Here is a 15,690-nt window from a genome sequence, read left to right on the forward strand (position 1 = left end):
AAAGAGGTCACATGACCAGAGGGAAGTGCCCTGACTTAGCAACAATAACAGCAACAGTTACTACTATGGCTGTGTTGTGTGAAACTGCTCTGCTTCAAATGGAGTGATCACAGCTCCTTCCTACCTCCACCTCCGTGTGCTCTCATAAGAAGCTTTGGTGCTTTTTTGGCAGGACAGGCCAAGGCCAAGCAGCAGCACTGTGTTCGCTCGATCGCAGGAGATGGAACTATGAGAGACTGTCTGAAGCCAAGCTGATTATGTAACTGAGGGGCCTGAATGCACTGGTACAATGGCTGAACATAAGACAGTGGAAGCTGATCTCTGTTGCTCAGCCAACTCAAACATATTGCCTTAATCCCCACAGCTATGCAACCAGTTGTTCTGCTTGGTCACATTCATTCATTCATTCATTCATTCGTTCATTCATTCGTTCATTCATTCTTTCATTCTTTCATTCAGTCAGTCATTTAGTCATTCAGTCATTCATTCATCCATTCAGTCAACACAGAGGTGCTGCCCCTGCTCTGAAGGTTTGTCTAAAAAGTCTAAAGAGTGTTTGTAGGGAATAATAGCCATGCCAGTTACAGAGCAGCCATGATCCCAAAGGAGTCTTGTTGCCATTGATTCTTCACCAGGCTTTCTCCCCTGCCGCCCCCCCTCTCCTCCTACCCCCCCATCCCCATCTCCACCCCCATCTAGCGATGATCTCATTCTCCAGTGCTATAAAAACCAATGGCTCCTCATGCAGCAGTCACGCCTTGATATCTGCCTCATCTTAATGTGATGCTATCCAGTGACGCTCAGTGAGGGAGTGACCTGAAGCTGTTCATAATAGCCTGCTGTACTCTGTCGGCTTAATTTCACACACTTCTCTCAGCTATCCATTAGATGGAAGCTGGAAGTTGAGGAGAGAGGTTGAGGACTTTATGGAGTGGCCCTGACCTTTCAAGGCGTGGATTGGAATAAGGCATTAATAATAACTACTTCACTGGTTTACCTTGCTGAAGATAAACACATGATAGATTCTCTCATATTAGCAAGCAAACTCAAATTTTTGATGGAGGAATTTCTGCTCTGTCTGTGTTCTTCATAGTTTAACATGAATGACTATGTTGAGGCATTGCCCTGCTCTGATAAAGTTATTTAGCAGGGGTGAGAATACATATCTGATACAGGAAGTAAACTGGGGTTATAGCTCTTTTTTCAGATGATTGTTAGCTGTTTTCTGAGGTATAAAACAAACTGCGGAGGTTACTTTTCAAGAATATTTTCTCCCTCTGTCTCTCATGTGAAATTAGTCAAACCATTTAAATAGATTATTTGTTCCTCAAGGAGATGATGGTGTGTCACCTAAAATGTGGCCATAGGACTAAAGTGAGGAGAAAGACTTCATGCAAGGTCAAACACACTAAGACTCCTCAGATTAAACGCAGACAGACACCACCACCGACACACAACCACCCACACACTTTCTTATACACACGTACACACGTACACACACAAACACACACACACACACACACACACACACACACACACACATGCGCGCATACACACACACACACACACATGCGCGCATACACACACACACACACACACACACACACACACAGAGACACATTCGTATGTGCCTCCACAAATCAATCCCGTAATGAGAGGCCATTAGAGAGCTTCCTGAAGCAGTGGCTCTCCCTTAGAAGAGTCTGCTGCCCAAAGGCTAGAGAAGACTCCCCAGAGCTCAGCCCTCGCATCAGGAGGACGTTAACAACAGCAGACCTCTCCCTCCATCCATCCCCCACCATACCTCCGCTGTCTGTCTGCATCCCTCCTTCCCATTAAATGGAGAAACCAGATTGGACTAGATTCCCCTCTAGTAGAACCATGCTTTGTATCCCGCGGTAGAGCAAGGCATGGAATGTATATGTTTGATTGGCAGATGGTTTGATGTCCATGGGCCAGTGAATCATTTGCTGGGAGATTTGTGGGAAAGACAGATCTCTCACCACTTGAAAGAGACAGAGCGGCTCTGTAATTCATTTTCCTCTAGATCTCTCTCTTAGTTTTGCACTTTTCTTTATTTTTTGTGGTATTGCTCAGACCCATGAGGCAAAGAGCGGGGCGGGGTATGAAGGTCTGCCAGAGTTGTGTCTATGTTGTTGTTGGGACCGTAGGCTGTGTTTGGTGTTTTTCTTTCTACTTATCAGACCATGCCGCTCTAGCGCTGCAGAATGTCCCCATTCACACACTAGCAGCCTCCCATTATTAGCAGAAATGCTGTGTTAGTGTTAGCTTCTCTGGATGAAACCTGAACTATCTGGAGATTCGTGTTATTTTGAAGTTCCCCAGATATAGACATAACAGCACTTCAGGAACTGATTTGGTTTAATCAACTCTAAATGTGATTGACATGGGAGTGTAATTCGGAGTTTGTATTACAACTGTGCCAGTTGATGTGAGCCACTTTGTTCAGAATCTACACATTTCAGGACAATTATGTTAACATTCTTATCACACTTCTGTTTTCTGTTCTGGTTACTGGGTTTAATCTGGGACTCTCTCTCTCTCTCTCTCTCTCTCTCTCTTTCTCTCTCTCTCTGTGTGTCTCTGTGTGTGTGTTATGTTGTGTGAGAAAGAGGGTGTGTGAAAGAAAGAGAGTGTGTGTTTATACATGTTTGTTTGACATTGTATATGTGTACACTTTTGTGTGTGTCTCAGCATATGTGTCACACTTGTGTGTGTGTGTGTGTATGTGTGTGTATGTGTGTGTGGGCGATGTGCGCTATAAATAAGCTCGGCATTAGTGTAGGCACCGTGCTTGATTTGCTCGGGACGCTCTGAGTTTACAATGGAAGAAATTCCTCTCTGTGAGATCCGCGCCGGATGCGTACTGTAAGTACAGAGGGAGATAAGCTAGCCTCCTGGGGGCGAGCGATAGGACAGAGAGATGGCAGCATCGATCATGAGGCTACACACACACACACACACACACACATACATACACACGTCATGGGTCAGCTACAGTGGCAAGGAAAACTAAGTGAACCCTTTGGAATTACCTGCGTTAAGATGTAAATGTTGCTTAAAATACTGTTCGGTCTTCCCTTGAATTATAATAACGACCAAACAGAATCTGTTTTTGCTGATAACAGGCACAATATTGCACTGTTGAAATGAACCCCAAGTATAATGGCTTCAACAAAAACTAGGCCTAATTAGAGGAAGAAGATTACAAGTCCAGACTGAATTTCCCGACCTCAAATTTTGTGGTTAGGGTTAAATTCGGGCTGGCTTCCAGGCTTATTCATCAGCCTACTGGTCAACAAATTGTTGTACCAGGAGATGATTTAGTGCTATTGTGAGTCATTGAAACTGGCTAATGCCTCTGGTCATGAGTTTACTATAGGTAAAACAGGGAGGGTGTCCATAGCAGTGGAAGCATTGCTCTCTAAAAAACATTACTGTGTGCTGGACATTTGCCAAAGAGCACCTTGACATGGAATGGTTTGTGCACTGATGAAACAGATTGAATTGTTTAGACAGAACACACAGCACTGTATGGCCCCAAAAGTGCACCATAAAAACATCTCAACGCTGAAGTTGAGTTACAGTAGGGAAGTACCGGTACATGATTTAGGGACTGGACAACGTGCCATCACCAAGGGGAAAAATTAATTCCTTATCAATATTCCAACAGGATAATGGCAGGGAGGCTCTCTAGCAGCTAAAGCTCAGTAAACGTTGAGTAATGCAGCAGGACAAGTACCCTAAACATAGAACGAAATCTACACAGATTTACTTTTAAAAAATTACCTTTTGGAGTGGCCCAGAGTCTAGACCTTGATAGACCCAATGGAGATTAACTCAACAAAGCCATTCACACCTCACACCAGATATCCTAAGAATATGGCTGAGCTGAAGGAAGAATGGACTAAAACACTTTCTGAATTTTGTGCAGATCTGATTCACACTTACCAGGAGCACTTGTTTGTGCTTATCCCTGCCAGGGACGTTTGACCATTAATTAATTCCAAGGGTTCGCTAACTTTTTTCCACTAGCACTATTCATGTTTTATGGATCTTTTCAATAAAGACATGAAAGATGATAATTTATTTTGTTATTAGCTTCAGCATATTGTGTTTATGACCAATTAATGCAGGAAATCAGGTAATTCTAAAGTGTTCACACATACTTTTTCTTGGGCTAAAATGGTTAAGCAATTCAGCAGCGTCTTGTATTGAGGCTGCTATTACATTTCATTATATATTGAATGATTTCTCAGAGGTGGGAATGAGAGATATTTGGAGGTTTCTCTGTTTTTCTTCTATTCGTCTGTTATTTCTGTGATGTTTTTCAGTAATGAATAGGTGCAGTTCTACTGTAAGTATTGTAAGTTTCCTATACTGGGTAAAAGCGTCGACTTCTCAGTATGGGTTGGTGAAAAGAGAACCACACGTGACAAAATCAAATTGCCTCGTAATAAATCTGATAAATGAAAATTGCTGACTTAACCAGTATTAGTGTCTCATGTGTCTCACTCTCACTGTCTCATAAATTTGGGCTCTCATTCTCTCTTACTCTCATTTTCTTCTTCTCGTTTTTTACAACGTGTGATTTATCACCAGGGTGACGGGGCTTCGGGGACAGGAAGTGAGCTCGTCATGAGGATCAGCGCTCTGTCGACCTTGGACATCTGAGAAGCGGACAGCGATAAAAACGACAGAGAGAAAGAGAGAGGATCTTTTATTTATTTTTTGCTTTTTGTTAATTTCTTTGTTGGCTTGCATCCTTGTCCAACATGCCCTCTCACTGGAAACGCTTATCTCACAGACGTCCATCTTACTCCACCACAAGGCCTGTCTCTCCTTGCCTACTCTGCAAGCCGTGAGCCGAAATACATTGAAATCAAACACACACACACACATACACACACACACACACACACACACACACACACACACACACACACAAACAAACACAAACACACACACACACCACCACAGGCCTTGTCCTGACCTGCTGACTGCATGACTGTTTGGCTGGCTGGACTGTTTGGCGGCGTGCGACCATGAAGAGACCCAAGCAGCAGTCGCAGCCCCTCAGCTTCCTCAGCTTCTTCAGCCGCAAGCCCAAATCCGACCCCAGGATCGAAAAGCCCTCAGGAGCAGTGAGCCAGGAGGTGGCTATCACGCTAACGCCCAATGAGCAGGAACCAGCAGAGCAGGTGAGCCTGGGGGTCACCTGAGCAACACTCACTTCTGCTCACATTTCTCTAAGATCCTTCGTATTTTTGTATTCTATGTATGCATCCTCACTGAGTATGGTGCCAGCAACACAAGGTCATAAGTTCAATACAGAACGAATCCACATGCTTATAGTATGTACACAGAGGGCCAGATGTTCTAACACGTTTGCGCCCACTTCAGGCGTATTTGTTTCGCAACGTGCATGTAAAATCATTGCGAGGTATGTACAAACAGGCCGCAATGATGTAAAAGCGCAAACTGCCTGTCGCGGGAGCTGAACATGGCTAATTGCGTTTTTCGTGTCATGCATATGCATTCATTGGAGGATCCAGGGGAAAGTGGGAGTTTAGCGTAAAAAGATGGGAGGGGAAGAGTAAAGAGCGCTTACTTATGTATTCCGCGGTATGTACAAAGACTGCTCCTGAAAGCGCACGTCTATTCTGCGCCTAAATACTTCCGCCTTGTAAAAGCAGGTGTTAATCCAAATTGCAGTTCAATGCGTCAATAAGAGAACCTTTCAAAGATAACAGAATCGCTATTTAGAGCACCAGTTTTGTAAGTATTTGTACTATCAAAAGCAACCTTAACTTTCGTTGGCCTTTTGAATGTCTTACTTTCACTTTCACGTCATTCACTTAAACTTTCCTACTTGCTAGATTTGACCAATTTTCCATAGCCTACGTGATGCTCATTGAGCTCAATGCAAATCAAACCAGCTAATAGGCTAACTGAAATAACACCCATGCCAATCTCTATGTATGGTGAAGGGTATGTGATGATGTGGGGCTATTTTAATTCCAAAGGCCAAGGTAACTTTATCAGGATGCACAGTATTCTGGATCCATAAAATAACTGGCCTTTAAAACTGGCCTGTCTCTATGGGAATTTAACATAGGGGTGGGAATACTTATGACCCCTGTATTTTAAGGAAGAACATTTATTTATTTATGATACATTATTCATTCACTAAGAAAATTGGTGTCCTTAAAGGTTAGATATTTCCTCATTTTTCACTTAAGGCATTAAGATCAATTTCCAAAAGATGATTTTATATTCCTCTTTTCAGTCAACTTTAGCATGGGTGCCAATACTTTTGGCCATCACTGTAAAACCTAAAGAAAGACTACACAAGCTAACACATACATGACAAGGAAAACGCAATTACACTAACTAAAACTGACATTACAAAAACCAGCATTCACACACATTGCATTCTGGGAGGCTAGCACTCAGTCCAAAAGACACCGACGTTACAGTACTTTGAGTAAAACTACTGATCTTTATTATCTCCCTGCTTGTTGACATCATATCATGTATGGTATAATTTCATGATCGCTAAACGTTTGATTCTTTTTAATGTTGTCATCAGTTAACTTCATTCAACTGCGCTTGTATAGGCTCTGCCATTCAGTTGTGGACGTTCGTAAATTGCGTTTATGGGCGGAGAAAGGCAGAGAAAGGCGCAGTTTACACTAGTTTGATAAATACGAAGGAAACTTGGGTCTGACAGCATTCCCAATCTGCGGTTTGTCCATGACGCTGATAACGCTACGTTCGCAAATATACGTATATCTGGCCCAGAGTGCACTAACTTCATTTGCATAAAACCTTAAATAAAGCCTCTAGAACCTTACCAACATTACTAAACAAATCAATAGAAAGAAACAACACACATACACACACACACACACACACATGCAAAGTAACATTAGTCATACAGTTTCTAAAAGTAAATAATGAGGACTGATGTAGTAACATTGAAATGGCAATAAATAATATTTTAAAAACGTGAGTAAATGCAATGCGTATGTGTACACTGTCTGAACAGACGGGCGGTTTTTGACAGGGCTGAGTAACAACACTAACATTTGGCAGTTGAGTTGCCAGCAAGGGAGCAAGAAGCAGTGTGGGTAATATAGCAACAGTTGGTCGTTGAGTGGGACATGAACAGATTGGACGTCTTCTCTCTCCACTGTCACCCCTCAGCCTTTGTGAGTCTGTATTTAATTAGTTTGTTTATTTTAAGGATCTACTCATTTCGGTTGCCAAGAAACAGAGTGGTTTGGTGCAGCCCCCCCTCCCACCCCCCCTGCTCATAAACACTTGAGCATAGAGTATTAAACATGCAAGCACACACACACACAGACAGTAACACACATGTATGCACACACACACATGCACTGTGATGCACATACAGTATGTACACAAACACACACACACACAAATATGGACAGCAACACATATATGTGTACACATACACACAAACATACTCACACACACACAGAGACACACACACACACATGCACACTGTTGGTATCCCAGTGGAAAAGGTGGGATCTTGATATCTGTGTTACTGGCCGGGGTCATAATTTTCCTGTTCTAATTGAGTCTTTGGGCTTTGAGGTGGAAAACAGTGAGTTTGTGTGTTGCCTAGTATACAGCCCGTTGGCAAGCCTCTGTCATTGGCAAAGCAGCAATTATGTCGGCCCAACACGGCTTCTGGGTACACAGCAGTGGTTGAGGGAGTGAGAAAGATAGTTCTGGAAATTGTCGGTTGCCACCGAGGAGTCCACCAAAAGCAGTAGAATTAGTGTGGAATCTGACCGAGTTATAGGGAGCCGTGTTGTTAAGTTGAAACCTCTATGGGAACACGCTGTGGTGATTGTGGCATTGTTTAAGCGTAGTGGAAAGTTAAGTGAAGTGAGGGGAAAGCTCGACACGACTATGACAAATTAACCTTCACTCTGTCACGCTGGGGTAAGTCTTAAAATGGGCCTATTTGGGGTATAGGCAGTCTGTGTGATAATCGATGTGGTCTTATATCAAAATAATGAATGTGTTTTTATTCTTGCTGTTAGATTTGTAGTTATTGTGATATGCAGACTTTTATTTCTTTTTTTTTGTATTTCTTTTCTTCTTCTTGTTCTCCTTGTATTATTTTGATGTCTGCCATAAACATAAGCATCTATTTAATCTATAATAAATAAAATATATCCATCTTGACATATCTCTCTTTCTTCTCTCTCTGTCTCTCTTTCTCTCTGTCTGTCTCTCTCTCTCTCTCTGTCTTTCTCTCAGGACCAGAACGCTGCAGCAGAGAGCCAGGGGGAGATGACTGGCAGTGGTGTGGATGGTTGTGGAGAGGGAGGAGGAGGAGGAGGCAGGGGCGGGGCGGTGGCCTCTGCCGCTATGGAGATGTGCTGCCCGGGAGACCACGGCAAGGGCCTCACTGTCCCAGTGGCCGTGACAGGGGCAGCGGCGTCATCGTCTGGGGCTTCGGCCGACTGTGGCAGTGGCTCTGGCTCCACGGGGATGCTGACACTCTCGCTGTCCAGCCAGGACCAGCTGCAGATGGAGCACCTGGAGGTAGGCCTGTGAGCTGCCAGACACCCACCAACCGACTCAATGTTACCATGATATTTCATTGACTTTGTATGTATCATGATTAATGTAATGCCTGTAGAAGTTCTGTGGTTACATAAGTAAATATATATCTATGTATATCTATGATATATATAAAATAAAAATATATACAGTAAATATAATTTTGTATTCCCACTGAATTGAATTCTATTTGTGGTGGTACAGTAGGTTTGCAGAATTACCTTAAATGCAACAGTTTTTAAGAAATTAGCGCAGCGCAGCGTGGTTTTGATGCTAACCAGATTTAAGCACAATTTAGCCAGTTGTCTACTATGCCTTACAGGATTGTTAATGTTTTCTTTAAACAGGCATGTAGGTTCGTTGAGAGACAGAGAGACAAGGAGAGGCTGTGCAAAGGTGCACATAGCTCTACAATGAAAGAATTCAATCCAATTTAAATAGTACAACATGGAAAATCATTGTGTGGTGGTAAATGTTGATATTGTGGTGGGCCGCCACAAATAAGTCAATGTATGGGAAACACTGCATTTGCTAAGCCAACATGCATTACATGTTAATAAATGTCATCTTTTTTTCAAATTTGAATTGAATTATGCCAGAAATATTAGTGGGAAAGTGTACACTATTTCAGCAGATTTCCAGAAAAAAGGGGTTACAAAAGCTATAATTCCTTTGTAGTTAGTTGATATTGTATCAGTCATAAATAATAATAAAATAATAAATCACATTCTCAGCATGAGCAGGTGAGTTGAATTGTTTCTGTCAGGAATCAGTGAGTTGATTAGTAACTGAACACATTGTTTTGTGCCCCCCACACCTGAAGGAGTGTCCTCTGTGCCTGCTTAGCCAACCGCGCGATCACTTCCCCCGCCTCTCGTCATGCCCGCACCGCGCCTGTGCCGACTGCCTCCGCCAGTACCTGCGCATCGAGATCTCCGAGAGCCGTGTGGGCATCGCGTGCCCGCAGTGCCCCGAGGCCCTGGCACTGCCCGACGTGCGCGCCATCCTGGACGACAGCTCTTTGCTCGAGCGCTTCGAGGAGTACCAGCTGCGTCGCTTCTTGGCAGCGGACCCGGACACGCGCTGGTGCCCTGCGCCGGACTGCAGGTCAGCTGACCGTTGTCGAGGAAATGCAATGTGACGAAAGCGGATGTGCCAACTGACTTGTGTTATTCACCCAGTGCTTTCATCCAAAGCATCTTATTTCTTCTTCTTCTTCTTCTTCTTCTTCTTCTTCTTCTTCTTCTGCTTCTTCTTCTTCTTCTTCTTCTTCTACTTCTTCTTCTTCCATTCCCTTTATCCCTATAAGGATTTATTGTTTATTATAATTATTATTATTTATTATTATTGTCAATGTTGGGTGATACAAAAAATAGGACTTAAACAAGCAAGATAGAGGTAGATTACAAGCAACAGAACATTGCATTAAGGATAAATCGTCCTCCTGAGATGATTAAGTACCAGTGAGATTAAGTAAGAGCATGCATCACGTGTGTGCATGGTGTGAAAAATAAGAAATCCTTCATGCGTAATCATTCCACTAATAAACACCATTACGGGGCAACAGTCACAAACAGCATCCCAAAACAGCATCGGCAGCCAAGCACATGTGAGGGCGTCCTGTAGAGATTACTTTCATGTGTGTGGTCCCTGCGGTGTTCTTCAGCACGACGCACTCTGGAGGGAACGAAAATGAGAGCAGCCTCCCTTAACTGTCCAGTGAAAACACCAAAACAATACAGTCAGCTAAAATCCAACTCAACACCAACACATAACATCCATTTAAAACAAAACCCCAAGACCATCACAATGTTGTAAAACCTTAGCGTCTCACTGGAGAGCTGTAGCATGATACACTTACAGTATAGACACTCTTTATTGCTCAGAAGTCCCTGTAATGGTGAAAACACATTGTTAAGGACATTATAGTGAGTTACAAACAATGACAGCATACTGGTACTTATGTGTAATAATGTAATTACAGAAACACAGGCTTGGGGTTTGAAGAAGTATCCTCATTCAGGATTATATAAACACTGACATGCTGTAACTGACCCAATAGGCCACTACTAACCTGATGATTAGTGTGCTATGCTGTACTTAGTGGTTCTGAGTAAATGGGGGCTTAAGAGAGGGCTACGTGATGAAAAGTGTACCACTTGAACCGAGTTTTCCGCTACGTGTGATACGCGGAGGCCACATTATTCTCTCACACTAGGGCCGTGTGCGAGTGTGTGTGCTAAAGCTCACTGTGCTCCACTGTGTTGCATTATGCATGTGCTCTGCCTAGAGCGCTGCTTTGGGTTGCCAGCCCTGTAACCGGAGAGGGGCCTCGGATGGGAATGGGGAGATGGGGTGGTGGCTTGGGGGGGGGGGGGGGGGTTCTCTGTTCTCCGACGACACAGCGGGGGCTCGGGTGTCTCACGTCACGTGGTAGGAGACTCGGGTTTAGTTATCAAGGGGAAAGCCTTCTGCTTGGGAGTTTTTTGTAGACTGCAATGCCTCAAAGAGATCAATGCGCCATTTTGTTTCTCTGGGACAATGATTATAAGCAAGATCACTGTTACTACAATAGAACGTGTCATTAAGTTTTTGTGCAGTTTGTTTTGTTGTTTTGCAGTTTGGCTGTATTGTCAAAACGGATTTCAAATTTTAAGAATGAAATTTGCACTGATTGATTAATATGGTTGATTAAATATGGCTAAAAGTTTATCTGTTGTGTGGTTATATGTTAGTAGCAGTTTGTGTGTATGTTTATATGTGTACGATATGTATATTGTATGTTTGTGTATTTATATCTAATGTGTATGCTTGTATTGTGTATAGCTACGCAGTGATTGCCTACGGTTGTGCCGAATGTCCCAAGCTGAGTTGTGGGCGTGAGGGGTGCGATACGGAGTTCTGCTACCACTGCCGCCAGCTGTGGCACCCTGACCAGACCTGTGACCAGGCCCGGCGCCAACGTGCCCGCTATACCACGGGCGCCGAGGCCTCCACGCTCTACGTCTTCAATGAGGAGCAAGGCGGCGGTATGGCACCCCCTGTGTGTGTCTGTGTGTGTGTATGCATGTACTTAACAGTACCCATTACCATTTGTGTAGCAGTCTAGAGTCCCTATGAAACACAATGAGTTGTGGTGGAGTTAGAGCATGGTCAAGTCATTTATTGCATTTATGTATTGAGTCTGGTTTTTAGCATATAGGATGGGCAGAAGGAACTCTTGTGATTCTAAACGAGCTGATTCTCTTTTCCCCAGATGCAGAGGAGATTAAGGCCTGTCCTCGGTGCGGCGCCTACATCATGAAGACCAACGACGGCAGCTGTAACCGCATGAACTGCACTGTGTGTGCCTGTCAGTTCTGCTGGCTCTGTATGCAGGAGATCACCGATGTGCACTACCTCAGGTGCGCTGGAGCCTCTAACAGACACACATGCTGTACCTACAGGAAGATTGTGTTAGTTACACACTCCTACTGCACCTACAAGAAGACTTACTTAGTTCAACCTCACAATGATGAAGCGTACACGTGTCTTAAAGGTGCAGTCAGGGATTTCGCAAAAAGTCGCGTTTGTTTGTGTTTACATTCATTAGCAGATGCTTTTGTGCAAAAAACATTATATGTTAATCAAGGACCAAACGAAACACACCAAAGAGGTATTCCCAAAGAAATTCCACGCATGGTTTTGTTTTTGTTTGGGGGCAGGCTGCCCCCACTTTGTTTGTTTCCAGTTTTCTGAGCCTGGGCTGCCTAGAGAGACCGGGACCTTTTTACAGTGTACTCATGGAATGGGCAGGTAGCGGTCGTGAGGAGATGATTGCTGAATGCGACAAAAAATGTTGGCTTGAAAACGCGTAAAATCCCTGACTGCACCGTTAAGCCCCATTCATGCTCAACATTAAAAATGGATACAGACAGAGAATTATGTGTGATACAGACCTTTGTTATTTATATAGTCATGTCACACACCTTTAGAGCACTCTTTCTCTAGCTTTGCGCCATGTTGGCAACTAGCTGTAATATTCCACAGGCAAAAGACTTCTCAGACAAGTTTCCTTGTGGAATAATTCTGATGCAGTGAAGAGAAACAGTGTCTTTAATATTTATACCATCATCTTAGCTCTGGATCAGTGCATGTCATTTTGTCCCCTGCTGTCACTTGACAGTCAGTCATGGTGTTTTTCACATCAGAAAGACACATCCATCATACATTGAGTGTAAAGGTGCCACTGGATGCTCTGCAGTGGTGTGTGTGTGTGTGTGTGTGTGTGTATGTGTGTGTGTGTGTGTGTGTGTGTGTGTGTATGTGTGTGTGTGTGTGTGTGTGTGTGTGTGTGTGTGTGTGTGATCTCTGTATGTGGGTTCAGCAAAGATGTATGTTTTCATACACAGTCAAGGACACGTGATCAGGCAACACACAATGTTGATGTTAGCAGATATTATTCTATTGTCAAAGACCGTAGCTGAAGTTTTGTTCTGAGCTGATGAACTATTACTGTGTTTAAATTTGAGGTCATCTTCGATTTTTCCAGTCCTGGATGGCGGTCAGTGCAGACTCTGATCGATTAATCAGCCAAACCTCTCTTCATATTTCCATGCGTAGGCAATCCGAGCCCCTTTCATTTGCCAAGAGCAGATTAGCTGAGTTTAAGGAACACATCTCCCCCCTCTGGTTGGCTTTTTTCGCACAATGGAAAGTGCTGCCCTGTGTGTGTGTGTGTGTGTGTGTGTGGGTGTGTGTGTGTGTGTGTGTGTGTGTGTGTGTGTGTGTGTGAGTGAGTGAGTGAATGTTTGTGTGTGCGTGTGAGAGAGAGAGAGAGAGAGAGAGAGAGAAAATGCTTTTTCAAGACAAATCATACTAGTTTGCTCTGGAACTGATACATAGCTGCTGTTTTGAAAGACTGTCTGACCTTGAACATGTGTCTAGATCTGAAACATCTGGTTGCGTTTGAGTGTGTATTTGTGATTATTGGCATTAACATAAATACATATTTGTGATTGAGCACCATTTGTCTAAGTCACAGATTATGGTTCTTTCTTGTTTTATATTTTTCATGATTTTGTGACTAACAGCCAGAGGACACCGAAGCGGCCGCGGACTGTAAAAATAGTTTTGAAGGCGAATTTGCACACTGCTATAATGTCTGCTGTAGTCAGTTCCATTGATTAAAGTGTAAGCTAATAGTTACAGCGTACGCATTGTGAATGGAATGCTTCAGTTGTGTGCTTGGTGTAGTCAGGCCGTAGGTCACAGATTATGGTTCTGGCTTGTTTTATATTCTTCATGGTGTTGGGACTCAGACTGTCCCAGACTGTCGCCGCTGTCCTGTCCTTGTTGGAGTCGATGTCCGACCCCTCTCTGGACAGTCTGTCTCTCCTCCGTTTTTCCCTCCTCCTCCCTCTAAGTGCAGCCTCCCTGTTATCCTAACGTCATCTCTGTCGCAGTGCTCAGAACAGTAACACCACCCAACCCCTCCACCCCCACCCCCATTCAAACCCCCTGGAGTTTGACTGTGCCAGTCGGTTCAGACTTCAGAGTCAAAATGACGGCAACTGCAGAGGGTCATAATTCATAAAGGGGGTTGGACTGGGGGCTAACTAAGGATGAGATCATGCTCAGGGAGGTAGCAATCGATGTGGCAGCGATCGGTCGCAGAGCCAAACTTTTTTATCGTCGACGTGTTCATGAAATCTATGCTCCAGGGGAGGGTGATGCCTGCAGTGTGTGTGTGTGTGTGTGTGTGTGTGTGTGTGTGTGTGTGTGTGTGTGTGTGTGCGCACGTACGTTTGTGTGAGTGACAGAGAGGTCAGGCTGTGTGTGAGACTGCACTGCAGGGTCAATGACCTGAGACACAAAGGTTACACACACAGAAACTGTGTGTAATGTCATTGAGAGTAATCTTAGCAAGTGGAGAAGGCAAGCAATCTAAATGTTTAAGTGCACTTTGCCATTATAAAGTGCACCAAAGCTGCAGGATTACTTTTCAAATTGATAGTACATTATTCAATTATTGGACTTTTCTTAGTACACTCACATGTACATATGTGGTGTTTTGTTATGATTGTATATTTTCTTTTATATAATTTGGTGATAATATAGTAAAAATAATATTTTAGTAAGTATGCTTAATGCCTTATGCCTTTTCAGCAAGGCTCATGCTACATTACACAGATGATGGTATTTGTTTGTTGGAGAGGTTTGACATACAGTACATTATCATTTTATTATCTTTTTATATTTTATATATTTTACCAGGTCAGTCCTAAATCTCTTTTTAAAGGGAGCCCTGCAATGACTACATCACAGAGATTATGGCCGTTGTTTGCTGAGTGATTTGTCATATATGTTTACTTTTTTTCTTATTCTTATTTGAGTTTGCAGCCTTTTCTTATTTTTCGTTCCCTTTCTCTTCCGTTCCCTCCTCCCCCTCCACCTCCTCCTCCTCCTCCTCCTCCTTTTTGCTCCCCCAGTCCCTCGGGCTGCACGTTCTGGGGGAAGAAGCCGTGGTCACAGACCCGGAAAGTTCTGTGGCAGGTGGGCATGCTGCTGGGCGCGCCGGTGGTCATCTCGCTCATTGCCGGCATCGCCATCCCCGTCATCATCGTGGGCATCCCCATCTTCATGGGCCGAAGGGTGGGCACTCCCAGCATACACACACCTTTTATCTGTTGTCTTGGTTACTAACGTGTTCATTTGGCTGGCGCTCTTATCCAAAACTGCTTACATGCGTCAATTCTTACAAGGGCCAGTCTCCAGAGCAACTCGGGATTAAATCATTATGACTTACGTCAGAATAAGACAAAATACTGAATAATGATACAGTAACACTTTACAATAAGGGTACACAATTTAGCATTTGTTAAGTATTAGTTAAGCATTAACAAACACTTAATTCATCACAATTTAGTATGTTTTCAACATTACTTAAGGATTAACAAAATGTGCTTTTCCTCATTATTTAGTAGGTGTTTTCAGCAGGCGCGCCTGCAGGTGTCTGTAGATGGGTGTGCATACCAAAGCATTCATTCTTGCAGGTGCTCTGGTTATCAGAGTGTTTTCCTT

The 15,690-nt window shown here is 43.6% G+C and overlaps 1 protein-coding gene across 3 annotated transcripts in view; it reads left to right on the forward strand.

The window, feature by feature from the left end:
* Positions 1 to 4,627: 4,627 nt before the first annotated feature.
* LOC143110031 (E3 ubiquitin-protein ligase RNF19B) overlaps positions 4,628 to 15,690 on the forward strand; it is a 24,390-nt gene continuing 13,327 nt past the window's right edge. For 2 of the 3 annotated variants that reach the window (XM_076272858.1, XM_076272860.1), the window contains exons 1-6: positions 4,628 to 5,222; positions 8,323 to 8,610; positions 9,452 to 9,735; positions 11,455 to 11,657; positions 11,885 to 12,032; positions 15,099 to 15,261. In XM_076272858.1, the coding sequence (XP_076128973.1) occupies positions 5,067 to 5,222; positions 8,323 to 8,610; positions 9,452 to 9,735; positions 11,455 to 11,657; positions 11,885 to 12,032; positions 15,099 to 15,261 (1,242 nt within the window). In that variant the 5' untranslated portion in view covers positions 4,628 to 5,066. The remainder of the gene's footprint in view (positions 5,223 to 8,322; positions 8,611 to 9,451; positions 9,736 to 11,454; positions 11,658 to 11,884; positions 12,033 to 15,098; positions 15,262 to 15,690) is intronic. The other variant, XM_076272859.1, reaches the window with a different exon arrangement.

Source organism: Alosa pseudoharengus, unplaced genomic scaffold, assembly GCF_046254945.1.
Source record: "Alosa pseudoharengus isolate Yale_2024_CS ecotype anadromous, Long Island Sound unplaced genomic scaffold, YU_APseudo_1.1 YU_APseudo_1.1_scf_7, whole genome shotgun sequence".
NCBI lineage: Eukaryota > Metazoa > Chordata > Actinopteri > Clupeiformes > Clupeidae > Alosa > Alosa pseudoharengus.